Source organism: Siphateles boraxobius, unplaced genomic scaffold (assembly GCF_051911475.1).
Source record: "Siphateles boraxobius isolate OS27281-9 unplaced genomic scaffold, OSU_SipBor_1 21, whole genome shotgun sequence".
Taxonomy (NCBI): domain Eukaryota; kingdom Metazoa; phylum Chordata; class Actinopteri; order Cypriniformes; family Leuciscidae; genus Siphateles; species Siphateles boraxobius.
In genome coordinates this window covers 2,231,515-2,249,582 of record NW_027508822.1, presented here as the reverse complement: position 1 = coordinate 2,249,582, position 18,068 = coordinate 2,231,515, and the positions used below count along the sequence as shown (strand labels likewise).

The following is an 18,068-nucleotide window of genomic DNA, read 5'->3' as shown; positions in this document are numbered from 1 at the left end:
ACAATTTTATAAAACAAATTTTGGGTCCATGGGTCAAAATTTTTGTTCATTATTGCAATATGGCATAGTAAAATCTGACAAAATATCTAAAAACACTGAAGCAGCAGACTTTGTGAAAATTAATATTTGTGCCATTTTCAGAACTTTTGGCCACGGCTGTATTTAAAACTTAAAACTGCTGAATGATGCAAACTTTTTGAAACTCACACGTGTAAGCAAATGCTGAGCTCAGTCCTAAACAGTGACTGTGAATGCAGATTGCACATTTGTATATTATATATTATATTTGTATTTGTAAGCCCTATAACAAAATGTTTAAATAAAACTTTGAAAGATTAAATGACAAAAGTTATTATTTATTGCTAGGTTAAGTAAGGTTATATGATTATATGAATGTATAATTAACTAATCAGAAAACAATAGATTCAATGTTAAAAAAAATGGCCACATTTTATATTAGGTGTCATTAAATCCTATGTGCTTACGTGTTTATTTCATATTGCAGAATATTTGTGCTGCTATTGAGATGGGATACAGGTAAGGTTAACATAGATTTGGTGGTATGGGTAGGTTTAAGGGTGGGTTAAGGGAAGGTCAACACTGTAATTAAAGGAATTAACTAAAGTTGTAGTTACATGCAGGTACTTTTAACCCCTTAAGCCCTGAGGGCATTTTTGGAGTGGTTTTTTTTCTGAGTGACACAAAACTAAAGACTCATAACTCCAAAACTATGACAAGGAGAGTCAAAATTTAGGTATCGTTTGATACACATTTTTAGAAGATATAAATTACATTAAGACATTCTCATGCTGAGAAACAGCTGATTTTTTTTTATTATGATTTAGCATATCTTTCTTGTTTGACATGCGGTAGGGGGAAATTCTTTTTTGGTAAAGTGACAACTCCATGAGGAATAACTTTAGATCTGAGAGATGAATTATGCTGAGTTTGGGCTCTTTTTAATCATGAGAGTCTGCGGTAAATAATGATGTTCGACAAATGTTCCACAAATGCATGTTTCATGGAGTTATGAGCTGAAACGTCACATCAGTGCACCATCTATATACTTCATTGTATGTGCTCATGTGCAGGTTCATGTGCTAGAGGTCCATGAGGAATATCTTTAGATCTGAGTGATGGATTATGGTGAGATTGGGCTCTTTTAATCGTGAGAGTCTGCTGTAAATAATGTTGTGCCATTTTCTATGATCTGTGCATGCTTCATGCAGTTATAATCTAAAACGCAATCAGTATATCCATATACTTGGCTACGTGCGTCTATGGGATTTTTTTGTGTTAGAACTCCATGAAGAATATCTTTAGATCTGAGTGATGGATTATGGTGAGTTTTGACTTATTTTAATTGTAAGCATCTGCTGAAAATAATGATGTAGCATTTTGAGCTAATGTTATTGCTGCTAAAGGGGGGCACTTACTTTTCACAAATGTGAAAGGTGTTAAACTACTGGTCTCAAACTCAATTACTGGAGGCCCACAGCTCTGCAGTTTTGCTCCAACTCTAATCAAACACCTGATCCAGCTAATCAAGGCTTCAGGATTACTAGAAACTTGCAAGCAGGTGTGAGTTGGAGCTAAACTGTGCAGAGCTGTGTTTTATGTTGTATTTTGTTTGAAGATCTACAACTATTCAGTATGAGACACAAAAAGAGAAATCAGGATGGTGCCAAATACTTTCACAGTACAGTATGTCATAAGAAGTTGAGTACTTTAGTTTAGTTTATATTTTATTAGTCCCATCACTGGGAAATTTGTCTTGGACAACGTGCAAAGCCGTACATACAAACAACATACAATAAAAGCGAATAGAAATAAATAAAGTTATAAAAAACACTGTGACAGTCGTTACATACAAACAACACACATTAAAAATAGAGAATAAGTGAAGGTAAATACATGTGAAACACAATGGCAATTCACAGTGTTTTATCTCTATTTAACGCTTTATTTAAAACTAGTATTGATCTGTCTTACCTTATATGATGAAACCGCTTCACCGATGGGTCTAAATTTATGATTGTCGTGTTGTTTTGAATCTCTGCACACTAAACACACAGGCTGTTTGTCCTCCAGACAGAAGAGTTTGAGTTTCTCAGTGTGTAAAGTGCAGATCTCCTCAGATCCTGATGAATGCCTCTCGTTTCTCTCCTTCAGCGACGACTTTTTTAATGCCAGATTACATGGAGGAATATCTTTTGAAGGTTTCCTGCAGAAAGGACACTCCTGAGTTATCTTGGTTCTCCAGGACGTTGTAAGACACTTTCACTGTGACCATTTGTAAGACCATTTTCACTGTGAAATGTACTTTCACTTTATAAATGATTGTTACAAAAATGTATATCGTAATGTTCAGCTTGGAGTTGTCAAAAGTACCGAATTCGGTACAGAAATTTTAAACAATGCGACGATGCCAGCATTTCCCTCTAGCATTTTGAGCGCTGTTGAACAGATTCTTATACACCTGTGTTGACGCACTCAACATAATATGTCTGTGATTGGCTACAATGATCAACGCTTCAAAAACATGTTTTCTTTGACGCTTTTCACCGAGCGTTTACACAGATGCACACGGGAGCATTTGAAACACCGTCTATAAGCAGATCGCTAATATATCCGCCGGTGGCCGGTTTCGCTGATAGACACCTCCTTTTAAACGCTCCTGTGTGTATCTGTGCGTGTGCTCAGTGAAGAGTGTCAAAGATGGCATTGTTAACCACTGTAGCCAATCACAGACATATATGTTGAGTGCGTCAATACAATGGCCAATCAGAGGTGTTTAAGAATCCGTTCAACAGCGCTCAAAATGCTAGAGGGAAATGCTGGTATCGTCACATTTTTTAAATTTCAGTACTGAATTGGTATCAAAGTTGGTACTTTGTGACAACTCTAGTTTAGCTGTCTGGTCAAAAACAAACTCAAAAATCCTTCTCAATATCTTTTTTTTCTTTGTCCTCCGATGATCGCTGATTCATTTTTGCTTTTGTCGAGACACTAGTGTTAGTTCGCGAGAAAGATGAAAATGTTTTACAGAGCTCCGTACGTTAACAATGGAGCATTTCATAGTGTTTGAACTTGCCCCCATCGCAACAATAACCTTCCAAAGTATACTCCATTTAAAAGATGGCGCGAAATCAGGCGCTCAACACATGCGCTCTAAAAACATTTATCTTTGTATAGTGCCTGCGCTATTTTTCTCCAGAAGTTATAATGGAGAACTTCAGAATGGAGAACACATATTCACTATTATCTATGACATTTGCCTCAATTAACTCCTAATCTACTGCTTATTAGGAGTTTAAGGAGTTTAGGAGTTTAAGACTGCTTGAAAAAAGGGACTGTGTTAGATTAAATGAGAGGGGTCATAGGACTTACATATTGGTGTCCTACTGTTAGTTTAACTGATTCAATTGTTCTCATTTGTAAGTCGCTTTGGATAAAAGCGCCTGCTAAATGAATAATTGTTAATGTTAACGTTATTAATTTTTAGTTAGGTAGTTGTTGTAACATTTCAGTTTAGGTATGGGGTAGGATTACTTAGTCTTTCAATATTATGTAAAGTGCCCTTGGGATATTGAAAGGTGTTATTTAACATAAACATTATAATTACTATTATTACTCGGAAGAGACTTTGTTTCTCAGCACATAAAGATGAACTACTTACCGTGATCTCAAACTGCGATGATGTCTTTTCTTCACTGCATGGATCTTCATGTGTCGCTTCAGGTGAGTTTTAAAATAGAAACTGGTCCCGCACTGATCACAGGTGTGTGGGTTCTCTCTGATGTGGATCCTCTCATGTCTTTTCAGATGTTCTGTCTGATTGAACCTCTTGTCGCAGTGTGAACACTTGTAAGGTTTTTCTTCAGAGTGAATTTTCTGGTGCACTTTTAAAACACCAAGTGAAGTAAAAGTCTTCTCGCACTCAAAGCACACATGATCTCTTACACCAGTATGAACTTTCTGATGTGTACGTAAATATAGGAGCTGTGAAAAAGTCTTTCCACATTCAGAACATGAATGTGGCTTCTCTTTCGTATGAACTGTCAGGTGTCTCTTCAGGTTTGATGCCACAAGAAATGTTTTCCCGCATTGATCACATGTAAACGGCTTCTCTCCGGTGTGGATCCTCATGTGAGCAGTAAGGTGTGCTGATTGTGTAAAACTCTTTTCACACTGATCACATGAGAACGGCTTCTCTCCCGTGTGGATCCTCTTGTGGTTCTTAAGCTGTGATGATTGTGCGAAACTATTCCCGCATTGTTCGCATGTGAACGGCTTCTCTCCTGTATGAACTCTCATGTGAAGCTTAAGATGTTGTTTGTTTGTGAAGCTCTTCCCACACTGACCACACGTGAACATATTGTCTACACTGTGGATTCTCATGTGAACATTAAGACTTTGTTTGTATCTGAATCGCTTTCCACATTTATCACATGTGAAAAGCTTCTCTCTAGTGTGAACTCTCATGTGTTCTTTAAGGTGTGTTGACGACGTAAAACTCTTCCCACATTGAGCGCATGTGTACGGCCTCTCTCCGGTGTGGATTCTCATGTGTTGATTAAGATTTGGTTTTTGTGCGAAGCTCTTCCCGCACTGATTACATATGTGCGGCTTCTCTCCAGTGTGAACTCTCATGTGACACTTAAGTTTATGTTTGCTTGGGAAACTCTTTCCACACTGAGTGCAGGTGAAAGATTTCCCTGCTCTTCTTTTCTTTAAAAAATTATTTTTAGTCTTTGAGCGACTCAAAGGTTTTTCTCCAGGTTTGACTTGATGTTCCTCCTCCACTTCACTCAGTTCTTCACTCTCCTCCTTCACTTCCATCAGGTCTAAAATGTAAGAAATAGAGTTAATTTGATTTAAAGGAAAACAAAATTTGAGAGAAAAAATTAACGGACATAAAGTGTAAACTACTAAATACATTGATCAACAAAATATAAAATACAGCTGTAATTTGGACACCAACGTTTATATTGCCGTTTAATTTGTTTTACTAAAAACATAATTATTAATGGCCGGTCCTATAAGACTTTTCCTTCCACTGACTTCCACTCATACGCATGTGAACGTGGGACAACAAGCGAATTTCGCTGCATTCCTGTTCAGCTTTACAATATCTGTAGAAATTTCACATACTCAAAAATCTAGTGTTAAATGTATAATTTTTTAGCATTATCTGTGTCCGACAAGTTTCACTCCACACCAGGTACACAATAAATATAAAATTAAAGAGCTTAAATAATATTTCTTTTTTAAAAATATTTATAGCATGTTAAAATTGCCAAATTTTGATGGTGAGCAAAAATGCGCCGTGTCCCTTTAAATGCTAATGAGCTTGTGCTCCCCGCCTCTTTTCAAGAAGAGGGTGGAGCTTCAAGAGCTCATACCAGTAGGGCTGGGCATCGTAACAAAATTTTCGATACCGATACCTTGACTTCGATACCGGTTCCTGAACGATACTTTTTTCGATACCAATTTTATGAAACCAGTTTTAACAATATAACATTACCTAAAAACAACTTTTATTTTTTTCAGTTTGTTGACTTTTTTACATTCATATTTTGAGTCTGTAAAAAAGCACCAATGCTAAAGTTTTCTATGTTTCCTAATCATTTATTACAACATACAACATGTATTGTTTACTTTAATGAGCTCATTGTTTCTGCCTTAACTTAATGCATTGTTTAACAATGAAACTGAATGAAAATTAATTGAAATGCATTACACAAAGTCACCTCTGATAACAGATCACTGTAAATTGTAATTTAGACACATGCATTTTCTGTAAAGCTGCTTTGAAACGATATGTATTGTTAGGATTTTGAGATTTTGTGTGTTGGTATCAACTGTCCTTGTGTGAAGGTTTGTCTTGTTCTCTTTTTCTCTCTGTATGTTAACAAGCTTGTTTCAGATGGGCGTTACCTCTGTTAATCTGTGGAAGACTGTGATTGGACCAGCTATGCACCTGACCTGGATATAAGGACCGCCTCTGACACTCTATCAAGGCCTTTGAGCCTCGCTGACTTTGTGCTTCTGTGTTTTGTGGTTGTACTGTTTAGGTACTTCTCGTTAGCTTTGTTTGTGTCACCATTGTTTGAATGAGTAAGAGTGTCGTGCCAGAGAGATTATTAGTGTTTAGTGAAATTGAGTAAGTGTTTGTTGAATGTAATACTATTTCGGGTTTTCTTCTATCTGATTATTGCCTGATTGATTACCTCTTTGGATTCTGATTCTAACTTGTCAACCTGATACTATTTTAAATGTGTGTAAGCATTCTCGTAATTATTACCATACCAAGGGATGTAGGGGGTTTGACGCCAATTTATTTATATCTATTTTTCACTTTGTTTATGTGTAAGGGAGTTAGGTAAGTTAAACTGTATTTTCATTTCTTCTTTCTTTTGTTAAAGGTTATTTAGATTCTAAAAAGTAAATTGTTTTGTTTGTTATTTTGGCCTTGTCTGCCCCTGACGATAACCCCTTATGGTCAATAAAAATCATATTACTCTTTATCTCTCTGGTAGTGTGACTCTCTTCCTTTTTCTGTTGCGGCTGACCCCTAGAGGTCGTAACAGAAATTGGGGGCTCGTCCTCGTCTTACGCATAAGAACCTCGTCTTAAAAATAAGTTTTATTGAAAACAAAAAACAAAAAAACAATTGGAGTTTCGCCACTGTGTGTTAAGAAAAAAGGAGAATTAGGAACTCATGAAATTTGCTTTGTATATTGTTGTTTGGCTAGTGGTTTTCACTTTGAGGGGGAGGGAATTTGGTATGTCTTTAAAGTTTGCACTAGATAAATTTGCGATTCAACCTACGTCTGAACAGTTAGATATTTGTCGTAAAGATGATTTGGTCACGATTGCGGATTTTTATCAAATCACAGTTCCTCGTGGTGCAGTTAAACAGCAGATTAAGGAGGTAATTTATAAACACTTGATGGAGCGTGGAGTTTTGCCAGAGCGGAGTGAGTCGGCGGGTGTTGCATTTCAGTTGCCGGTTTCTACGAGTGAGGGTGAGCAACCCAAACCTAATGAGCTGGCCGGCATAGATCCCGTCGATTTAGCTTCTCCGCGAGATCCTTTTCTGGCGATCAGACTGAAAGAGTTAGAGGTGGAACTGAGCAGACAGCATTATGAGAGTCAGCTGTTGCATGTACGCACAGTTGAGCTTGAAACCAAGCGAGATATCAAGCTCAAGGAGCTGGAGCTGGAGCTCAAAATTAAATCATCTGTTTTCCCCTCAGCTGTTGATGCGCCTGACATGAACGTGAATGTATCGTCACCTATGATTGTTTCCACTCCGAGTCCTATTCCTGCACCTCGACGCAACTCACAAGTAAGTCAACCTGAATTTGATATTAGTCGTCAGATATCCATAGTGCCACTTTTTCGAGAGACCGAGGTTGACACTTATTTCAACGTGTTTGAACGAATCGCTGGCACGTTGAAATGGCCGCGGAATGTTTGGCCGCTGTTGTTACAATGTAAACTTGTGGGTAAAGCCCAAGAAGTCTGTTCAGCGTTATCGCTTGAGCAAAGTTTGGATTATGAAGTAATGAAAAATGCCGTTTTGCGTGCGTATGAATTAGTCCCTGAAGCCTATCGGCAGAAGTTCCGGAATCATGTGAAAACCCCTAGTCAAACATATGTTGAGTTCGCTAGAGACAAAGCAAGTTTATTTGAGAAGTGGTGCGCCGCAAACAAAATAGTCACGTTTGAGCAGCTTAAAGAATTAATATTATTGGAGGAGTTCAAGAATTGTTTACCAGAGAAAATTGTGGTTTACTTAAATGAGCAGAAGGTTTCAGCTCTTTCCGCTGCTGCAGTTTTTTCTGATGAGTTCGTACTTACGCACAGAGTAGTGTTTTCACCCACGAAACGTAATCTTCCTGATCGTGTTCGTAGTTCTAAGGATTCCTTAGTGGTACCTAAGAACGTTTTGAGAGCAGACTTTACGGAAAACCGTGAATGTTTTTACTGTCATGACGTCGGACATCTAATTTCTGTATGCCCGGTTCTGAAACGTAAAACTGGCAAGAAAGTAAACACTTTCAAAAGCGTTGCGTTAGTAGAGCGGCCTATCTTTTCCATCGAGCCAGAGTCTCTGGATTATACGACCGCTGAATCCGCTTTTAAGCCGTTTATCTTTGATGGTGTTGTGTCATTTAATGAAGCAGATTTGGAAACGAAACCTGTTTGTATACTCCGTGATACTGGTGCTGCGCAATCCTTCATTTTAGAGAGTGTGTTACCATTTTCAGAACTTTCAAACTGTGGTTCCAGTGTGCTAGTGCAAGGCATTGATCTTACTGTAGTTAGAGTTCCTTTGCACAATGTTTATTTACGCTCCGGGATTATTTCAGGGAACGTTAAACTGGCAGTTCGGGCTGAATTACCTGTGAAAGGTGTATCACTCATTCTAGGAAATGATTTGGCAGGTGATAAAGTTTTCTGTTTGCCTGAAGTGATAGATGTTCCTGATGTACATAATGAAGATGCACTGCAGAAAGAATTTCCCCAAGTATTTAGTACGTGTGTAGTAACTCGAGCTCAAGCTCATAAGCTAAAAGAAACTGTGGATTTATCTAAAACTTTTCTGTGTGCTGATAATTCTCGTGAGACAGAGGAAAAAGTTGATGCAGCTGAGTTAAAAATGTGTGCACTTCCCAATGTTGATTTTCCATTTGGAAGAACTATGTTAATTGAGGCACAACGTGCCGATCAAACTCTGTGTCATTGTGCTGAAGCTGTTGTTGAGCCGAGTGTTTTGCCAGAGTGTCCAGTGGCTTACTTCTTTGAAGACGATGTTCTTATGCGTAAGTGGTCTCCAGGTCATGTCAAGGAGGACTGGGGCACTGTTATTCAAGTTGTCGTTCCAAAACCTTATCGAGAACAAGTGTTGAGTGTAGCACATGACCATGAACTGTCGGGTCATGTAGGAGTTCGAAAAACGTATGATAATCTGTTGAAACATTTTTTTTGGCCTTCCATGAAATCAGATGTTTCAAAATTCTGTAAATCTTGTCATGCGTGTCAGTTATCCGGTAAACCCAATCAAGTTATTCCTCCAGCACCTTTGAGGCCGATACCTGTGCTTGGCGAACCGTTCGAGCGTATTTTGATTGATTGTGTTGGGCCACTACCCAAAACAAAATCTGGAAATTCCTACTTGTTGACATTAATGTGTACGTCGACTAGGTATCCTGAAGCAATACCACTACGCTCTCTTAAAGCTCATGCAGTTGTTAAAGCAATCATTAAATTCTGCACCACTTTTGGAGTACCGAAATGCATTCAGTCCGATCAAGGAACCAATTTTATGTCTAGGGTGTTCGCCAAAGTAATAAAAAAATTAAATATTAAACATCAAGTATCTAGCGCTTATCACCCTCAGTCACAGGGGGCAATCGAAAGATTTCATCAAACTCTCAAGTCCATGCTTCGAACTTTTTGTGTTGATCAACAGAAAGAATGGGACGAGGAAATCCCACTATTGTTATTCGCAATTCGTACCACGACTCAAGCATCTCTCGGATTCAGCCCTGCTGAATTGATTTTTGGGCATACTGTGCGTGGACCTTTGAAAATTTTGCAGGAGCAGATCCTTTCATCTGATCGTCCTACTCCTGCAACGAACGTCTTAGATTACGTTAGCTCGTTTCGTGAGCGACTTCATAAAGTGTGGAAGTTGGCAAGACGTTCTCTTGATTCCGCTCAATACCAAATGAAAACTCGATATGATCAAAAAGCTGTGCAGCGATCATTCCAAATTGGAGAGAAAGTTCTCGTTTTACTTCCTATGCCTGGTTCAGCGCTTAAGGCTAGATTTACTGGACCCTATGATATTAACGAGAAATTAAGTGTCACTGATTATGTTGTTAACACCCCAAATCATAAGAAAAAGTCACGCGTCTGTCATATCAATATGCTGAAGGCATATGTTACGCGGTCTAATTCTGAGACTAAGATCCCTGTTGTCACTGTTGCTCCAGTAGATGTATCACCCTCAGAATATTCACCAGAAATCGATGGTTTGAAGATGAACAGTGCCGCGTTCACAACCGCTCGGTTGCCTAATTCAGAAACTTTGTTAAACTTTTCAGCAAGATTGTCGCACTTGTCTTCATCGGCCCAGGCTGACATTTTAAATTTGATAAAGAGGTATCCGACTTTGTTCAGTGACTCGCCTACAACTACACACGTGTTAAAACACGACATTGATGTTGGTTCACATGCGCCCGTTAAGCAAAGTGCTTACCGAGTAAATCCACTTAAGAAGGAACTGATGAAACAAGAAACTCAGTATTTACTTAAACACAATTTGGCAGCCCCTAGTTCTAGTCCATGGTGTTCACCATGTCTTCTCGTCCCTAAGCCCGATGGTACTTCAAGGTTCTGTACAGATTACAGGAAAGTTAATGCGTTAACTAAGGCTGATTCCTTTCCACTTCCGCGAATGGAAGATTGCATAGATCGTGTGGGTAATGCCAAATTTGTGACTAAACTCGACCTACTAAAAGGTTATTGGCAGGTGCCGCTCACGGAGCGAGCGGCTGAAATTTCTGCATTCGCCACCCCTGAGGTATTTCTACAATACCGGGTTATGCCGTTCGGTCTTCGAAATGCTGGAGCTACCTTTCAGCGGTTAATGTCTATTGTGTTATCCAACATATCTAATTGTGAAGTTTATTTAGATGATGTTGTGTGTTATGCTAGCACTTGGGAAGTACATATTAAGGTTTTAGAGGAAGTCTTTGGACGCCTTAAAAATGCTAATCTTACCTTGAATCTAGCAAAGTGCGAATTCGGTTGTGCTACAGTCACCTATTTGGGTAAGGAGGTTGGTAGCGGTCAGATTTGCCCTTTGAATTCAAAAATTCAAGCTGTTCTTGATTTTTCCATTCCGAACAATAGAAGAGATCTCCGTCGATTTCTCGGAATGACGGGTTATTATCGATGCTTTTGTAAGAACTTCTCATCTGTAGCTAGTCCTCTTACAGAATTACTGCGTAAAGCAGTCTCATTCAAGTGGACTTCTGAATGTCAGTCCGCTTTTGAAGCATTAAAGACTCTGCTCTGTAGTGCTCCTGTACTTGTTGCCCCTCAGTTTGAAAAACCATTCTTGCTAGAAGTTGATGCCAGTGGCACTGGTATCGGAGCGGTTTTGTTGCAGACCGGTGAAGATGATTTGAATCATCCGATCAGTTTCTTTTCAAAGAAATTTCTCAAACATCAAATGAACTATAGTACGATAGAGAAAGAGGCTCTTGCCTTGATTCTTGCCTTGCAACACTTTGAAGTGTATATTGGTTCGAGTGTATCACCTATTACCATTTTCACTGATCATAATCCTCTTACGTTTCTCCAGCTAATGTCTAATAGCAATCATCGGTTAATGCGATGGTCTCTGATTTGTCAAAGCTACAATATGAAGATCTGTCATAAGAGAGGTATCGAAAATGTACTTGCTGACTCACTGTCCCGTGTCAACTAGTAAAACATTGTTTTATTTTATGGGTGGGGGTGTTAGGATTTTGAGATTTTGTGTGTTGGTATCAACTGTCCTTGTGTGAAGGTTTGTCTTGTTCTCTTTTTCTCTCTGTATGTTAACAAGCTTGTTTCAGATGGGCGTTACCTCTGTTAATCTGTGGAAGACTGTGATTGGACCAGCTATGCACCTGACCTGGATATAAGGACCGCCTCTGACACTCTATCAAGGCCTTTGAGCCTCGCTGACTTTGTGCTTCTGTGTTTTGTGGTTGTACTGTTTAGGTACTTCTCGTTAGCTTTGTTTGTGTCACCATTGTTTGAATGAGTAAGAGTGTCGTGCCAGAGAGATTATTAGTGTTTAGTGAAATTGAGTAAGTGTTTGTTGAATGTAATACTATTTCGGGTTTTCTTCTATCTGATTATTGCCTGATTGATTACCTCTTTGGATTCTGATTCTAACTTGTCAACCTGATACTATTTTAAATGTGTGTAAGCATTCTCGTAATTATTACCATACCAAGGGATGTAGGGGGTTTGACGCCAATTTATTTATATCTATTTTTCACTTTGTTTATGTGTAAGGGAGTTAGGTAAGTTAAACTGTATTTTCATTTCTTCTTTCTTTTGTTAAAGGTTATTTAGATTCTAAAAAGTAAATTGTTTTGTTTGTTATTTTGGCCTTGTCTGCCCCTGACGATAACCCCTTATGGTCAATAAAAATCATATTACTCTTTATCTCTCTGGTAGTGTGACTCTCTTCCTTTTTCTGTTGCGGCTGACCCCTAGAGGTCGTAACAGTATTGTGAAAAATGATATACAAATAAATGTGAATTGAATTAAATATAGGCTACTGGGATGCGGGATATATGCCTCGCGCTCAGCACACATGAAGCTTGCGCAAAGCACTGACAAAAGTAGCCTAATGATTATGGATGTGTCTGGAAACAATAGCAAGGAGATATTTTAATTGTTTATTAATGAACAAGTGTTTACAGTGTGTTGGATGCAAAGATGAGTATTGCTCGTCATCCCTGCAGTAGTGAACACGCGCGCCTATATGGATTAGGTAATCAAACTATTCATTTCTAATTGTTTTGTGTAAAATTAGATATATTTTGACTGTATATAGGACTCTTCCTCATGTCTGTGAGGCAAGTATCCTATACACTGAGTTTCGGTTCATTTGTGACGCGCTCCAGTTCTTGCAGTCGAAGACGGATAAACTTTCTACTCTCGAGTGTATTCTGTGCGCTTTTAAGAGCCTTATCCGATTTACTGTGTTGCCGGTCCTGACAGTAATTATCTTGTCGAAAATATTGCAACGCGTGCTTCTGGCATAGGTAGGTAATCTTTTGATCATTTCCACATATTTTCTATATGACGTCACGTCACGTGCGACGAGCCACGCCTCTGGGCAACCGCGTATTGCGCGTAAACTAGTGTTTTTCCGCCACAGCCAATCATGCTGCATGCTTATTGTTTCACTGACGTTGACGAGATTAACCACTTAGGTACCGAAACTTGGTACCGAAAAACAAGACATGTTTCGATACTCGGTAGTATTGAGGCAATTCGGTCGGTACCTAAAAAGTACCGAACTCGGTACCCAGCCCTACATACCAGTAACAAAACCAGACAATCTCACGCACACTGAGAATGTCAGAAACTGTCAGTAGCCTGTTCAGCCTTATATGTTTGACCAGGAGTCGGACAATGATGCCTACAGAGCCAGAGAATATACTACAGTGCTTCACTTTTCACTTTTAGCATCCATCACTCAGATCTAAAGATATTCTTCATGGACTTCTAACACAAAAAAATCTCACAGACGAACTAACACATAACACATGAACCTGCACAGGCACACATCCAATGAAGTACATAGATGGTGCATTGATGTGACGTTTCAGCTCATAACTCCATGAAACATTCATGAATTGTGGAACATCTTTATTGACAGCAGATTCTCATGACTACAAAGAGCCCAAAGACAGCATAATCCATTGCGTTGATTATAAGATATTCCTCACGAAGTGATGCATAATTTGCTTAATGTCTCTCATCTTTCCAGGATGCAATGTTTTCCAATGTTCTCGGGAAACTGTCCGTGCTTGTTTTCAAACGTGGAAAAACACAAAATATGTATCATCTTAAAGAATTTCGGCTTTTTAATGCATCTAACAACTTTGATCAACTGAGTGGTAGTGCTCAAAATATTTGTCATTTGAAAGCTTAGAGTCTGAACTTTACAATGAATGTAGTCAATTTGATAAACTCAATAATGCTGAAATATTTGCTGATAAATATAATACTTTTTTTTTCATAATCTATCAAATACTTGCAATGCGTCAAAAACATAATACAAGCTCATGAAACATTCACAGATGGTCGAAAAAGGCACATCATTTTTTACAGCATATCATTACAATGAGGCCAAAATGAACAATCTATTGCGTTGGTCAAAAGATATTCCTCTTGGAGGAACAATTTTAAAAATGCCCATTAGGAGGCGTCAAGGACTGAACAAAAAGGCTATCTTGGCTCCAAATGCTGTAACTTTTGATTACTTTATGCAATCACCACAACATTTTATCCAGATGCAGCTCACATGTAGAGGGACTTCACCAAAAAAATAAATTTTCCTCCTAACTTATTTCCTATATAGTTTTGGAGTTATGAATCTGTAGTGTTGTGTGTGTCACTTAGAAAAAACGACTCTAAAATGCCCTCAGGGCTTAAGGGGTTAATAAACTGGTAAACTCTATATCCGTAAAACAAATCTGATGAACTGTAATAAAGTGTGCGCTCTCTCTTTCATTACTGCAGTGTAAACAGTTGGTACAGATCCATCCTCGAGTAACAACTTTTTACCCAAACCGGTGTATTGTATTGTCCCTCGTTCACAAAGCAGCCTGGTGTAAAATGTTTCAGTATATTCCCTTCAGAATTAAAGCTAATCCACTGCATCTTCAGTGGCTCTGATGTCAGGAGTGCATGAAGACTGTTATCTTCACTCTTACAACAAAACACCTGAGCCGCTTACGAGACACGCTTCTCCAGCCAGGAGATAAACATGCGGACTGTGTACAGCTCACTCAGGGCAGTGTCTATGCTAATACATTTATGTGCAAAACCATGTAAAAGTGAATTTTGCATAATAGGTGCACTTTAGCCATTTTATTTCACAGCTGTTAAGATTTTTTCTGCTACAGCCATTTAAATGTGATGAAGTGCTTGAATGCGTCTAACATGAATGTTCTCCAGGATCATGAATGAATGAAGAATAAACACCAACCTCTTTGTTCTTCAGGATCTTCAGTGTGTTTCATTCTGCAGGTTCTGGATCACTCGTGTTCTCACTGTCCTCTTTAATAAACTCAGTCTTTGCAGATTTCAGCTCTTCCTGATGCTTTCATGCTCGTCTTCACTTGTAGCTGATGGGAATTTACAGCATTTATTGGAGAATTGCAGTGGGAGGAGCTTCACTGATGATGTGATTGTTGTGGGAGGAGCTTCACTGATGATGAATTGCTGTGGGAGGAGCTGATCTGTCAAAATCAAAAATATATCAGTTAAACAATTTGTTTTAAGCATTTATGCCTAAAGGTGTAACGGATCACAAAACTCACGGTCATTTATGTAATTTTGTTTTTCATTCATTACTTAAAGCTTAAAGTACTTTGATCGATACCACAGCAAAAACAACTGGCCTAACTGATAAAGTTCAAACATTATTAAAGACAAGTGAACATTCAATATATTAAAATAAGAACAAATACACACATTTCAAGCATAGTTGAATACAAACAAAGTTACAAAGCCTAACAGAAAACCTAGGCTATATAACTAATGCTAATTCACAACTTCTTTTGCTAACCAGAACATTGTCCTGCTCATTAAAATATAGGCAGATATCAAGACAAAAAAAAATAAAAATAAAAAAATATATATATATAAATAATGGCCATGAAACAGTTAAAAAGATGAACAGAAAAAAACTTCCATATCAGTCTGTTGACACCAATGAAATGAGTTTTAAGTGTCAATTTACAGGAGATCTGAAGACATCAGCATAATAAATGAGGTGAAAACAGGAACTATTGTCATGAAATAAAGAGTGTTTTCAGCAGATCTGTTAATATTGATGATCCTCAGACTATCAACACTCATTCAACAAGACATTCAGGATCATCAGCAGATCATCTCACTTTATTCTGAGTGTTTGCTGTTAGAAACACATTATTTGACTCAGAATACATGATAAAAGCCTGTAAAACTCACATTTCTCAACGTGGCATGGATACAACATCAATAATACAAATACACTAATGAAACTCAGGTTATAACTACCATAATATATCAATGTAATAGGCCTAATAGCACACGTACACCTCAGATACCTCTAGCCTATTTTTTAGAGTATTTGCTCATCATCTGCAGTGTGTCTATGAGACGTTTCCTGTCAGATGTTAAATAGACATTAAGAATATGTCTTTAAGATGTTTATGATTTAGAATGTATGAAAAACTGACTTTTTAAAGATGGTTAGCTATGCGATAAACAGATGTCTGTCAAAAAGCGGTTCATTTGGAAAGCTTCTGCTGTGTACATCTGATAAACCTTGAACCACTCTTCTAACAGACTTCTTGGAGACGTGTCGTGTGCTATCTGGGATATTAATTGCAATAAAGTAATTAGTTAGATCATTAACATATTTTAGACAATGACCATAAAACAAAAAAAAAACAAAAAAAAGAAAGCAGCATTATTCAACAGGTCCAGTTTCAAACTTCATTGATATTTAGCTCTCTCTTATTATATCAATTTTATTATATTTATAATTTATGTATAGATTTGAACTTTCCTCACGTTCATCACTCATTACAGTGACAATATATGTTTATAATTAGGCGATCTGTTCTATACATTTAAATTTTGACAATAAATCTGCAAAAGATAAATGTCAACAAATGCCAAGAGGAAAACTTGAGATCGTTTCCCATCAATTCCCCTCACAGATCTCAAACTTTAACTCTTGACATTCAGTAACAGTTCTCACTCCAAACATCGAGACAATCACACAAACGAACACACACTCGCTCAGATCTGAATGAACTCAACATATTCTCCTCATGCTCGCTGCTGCTGCACTAAATGTGTATTTCAGGAGGAAGACGACAGAAAAGACACACGAGTATCGCTGTGATCGATGAAAACAATACAGAAATGAGCCTGTCACTTAATCAAACTGTATAAAGTGTGTGTGATGGTTGTGTAAATATGAGAAATACCGTGAAATGCTCTCCTCACCTCAGAAGACTAACGTTAGACACTGAAACTCAATGAGGGAAGGGACGATGCGAGCGATTATGACGTCATCAGCAGCCAACGCATGCGCGTACGAGGCCACGTCGCAAATTCGCCTATTTACAATTATTATAATAATAATTATTATTATTATATTATTTTGGAACTGATCTCCATTTACTAAATGTGAAACTCAAATAGACAATTGCCCAAAATAGATAATATTAGGCTACTAAATTACAGAAATTGGCACTATATTGTTTCTGTCCCCTAATTATAAATGGCTACTACTGTCCATTCCCTAAGCTGATGCAAACAAATAAATAGATCAAATAAAATGTGCACTCTAGGCTTGAGTTTCCTGCACCCTAGAAACTGCTAAGTTCACCTTTATACCCCACCACCAGTACTAATGGTCAGCTCCTGGACTTTTCTGTAGCCTAAAGTCATGTTAAATTTTTCGACTACTGAAAATTTTCTTCTGTAACAGCAATTTTTGTTTTCAGCAGAAAAGGTTTTGGAGGGCAGAAATAATTGAGCGAAATGTTTAATTAGCACTAATTAAACATTTTTAAAAAAAATGTAATTTAAAAATTTAACCCAACGGTTACAGTGGAAAGAAACGGAGACAAAGTACCTAACATTGAGGTTCTGGAACGCACTGGAATGAGAAGTATGTCTGCCATACTTAGCGAGAAGTGCCTTCGTTGGCTCGACCACGTCAGGAGAATGGGCCCAGGCCGCATTCCCAAGGACCTACTGTATGGCGAGCTGGCAGAGGGCTCCTGACTGACTGGACGTCCACGACTGCACTACAAAGATATCTGAAAGAAAGACATGAAGCTGACTATCGGCACGTGGGAGAGCCGGCCAGGAGACCGCTCCGCCTGGCATCACGCTGTCAGACAGGGGGTGCAGAAAGCCGAAAATGCAGCAGAGATTACCATTCTCGGACTCTATAGCCACTCGCGAAGGTGCAGATAGAAAAAAATATTAATGAAAAATACATTTGGAGGCTACACCATCGTCTCCTGTAGACCGAAGGATGCCGACGACGACATATGAATTCTGTTTTTAATTAACCTGTTCGTAATGTCTTCATGATTTAATGCAGGCTATGTTTGAATAAATCGGTCAGTTATCCATCATTTTATATTGGAAGAAAATTATATTAGGCCTTTTATTAAAAACATAACAGGCTATATTTATTTGATAGAAAAAATGCCTTAGTTATGTGAAATTTAAATGCTTAT

The 18,068-nt window shown here is 38.1% G+C and overlaps 1 protein-coding gene across 1 annotated transcript in view; it reads right to left on the bottom strand.

The window, feature by feature from the left end:
* The window catches only part of LOC143746128 (uncharacterized), a 188,177-nt gene extending 173,126 nt beyond the window's left edge, over window positions 1-15,051 (bottom strand). Inside the window, exon 1 of the mRNA XM_077237899.1 lies at window positions 14,804-15,051. Within this exon, the coding sequence (XP_077094014.1) occupies window positions 14,804-14,837 (34 nt within the window). The 5' untranslated portion in view covers window positions 14,838-15,051. The remainder of the gene's footprint in view (window positions 1-14,803) is intronic.
* Window positions 15,052-18,068: the final 3,017 nt, after the last annotated feature.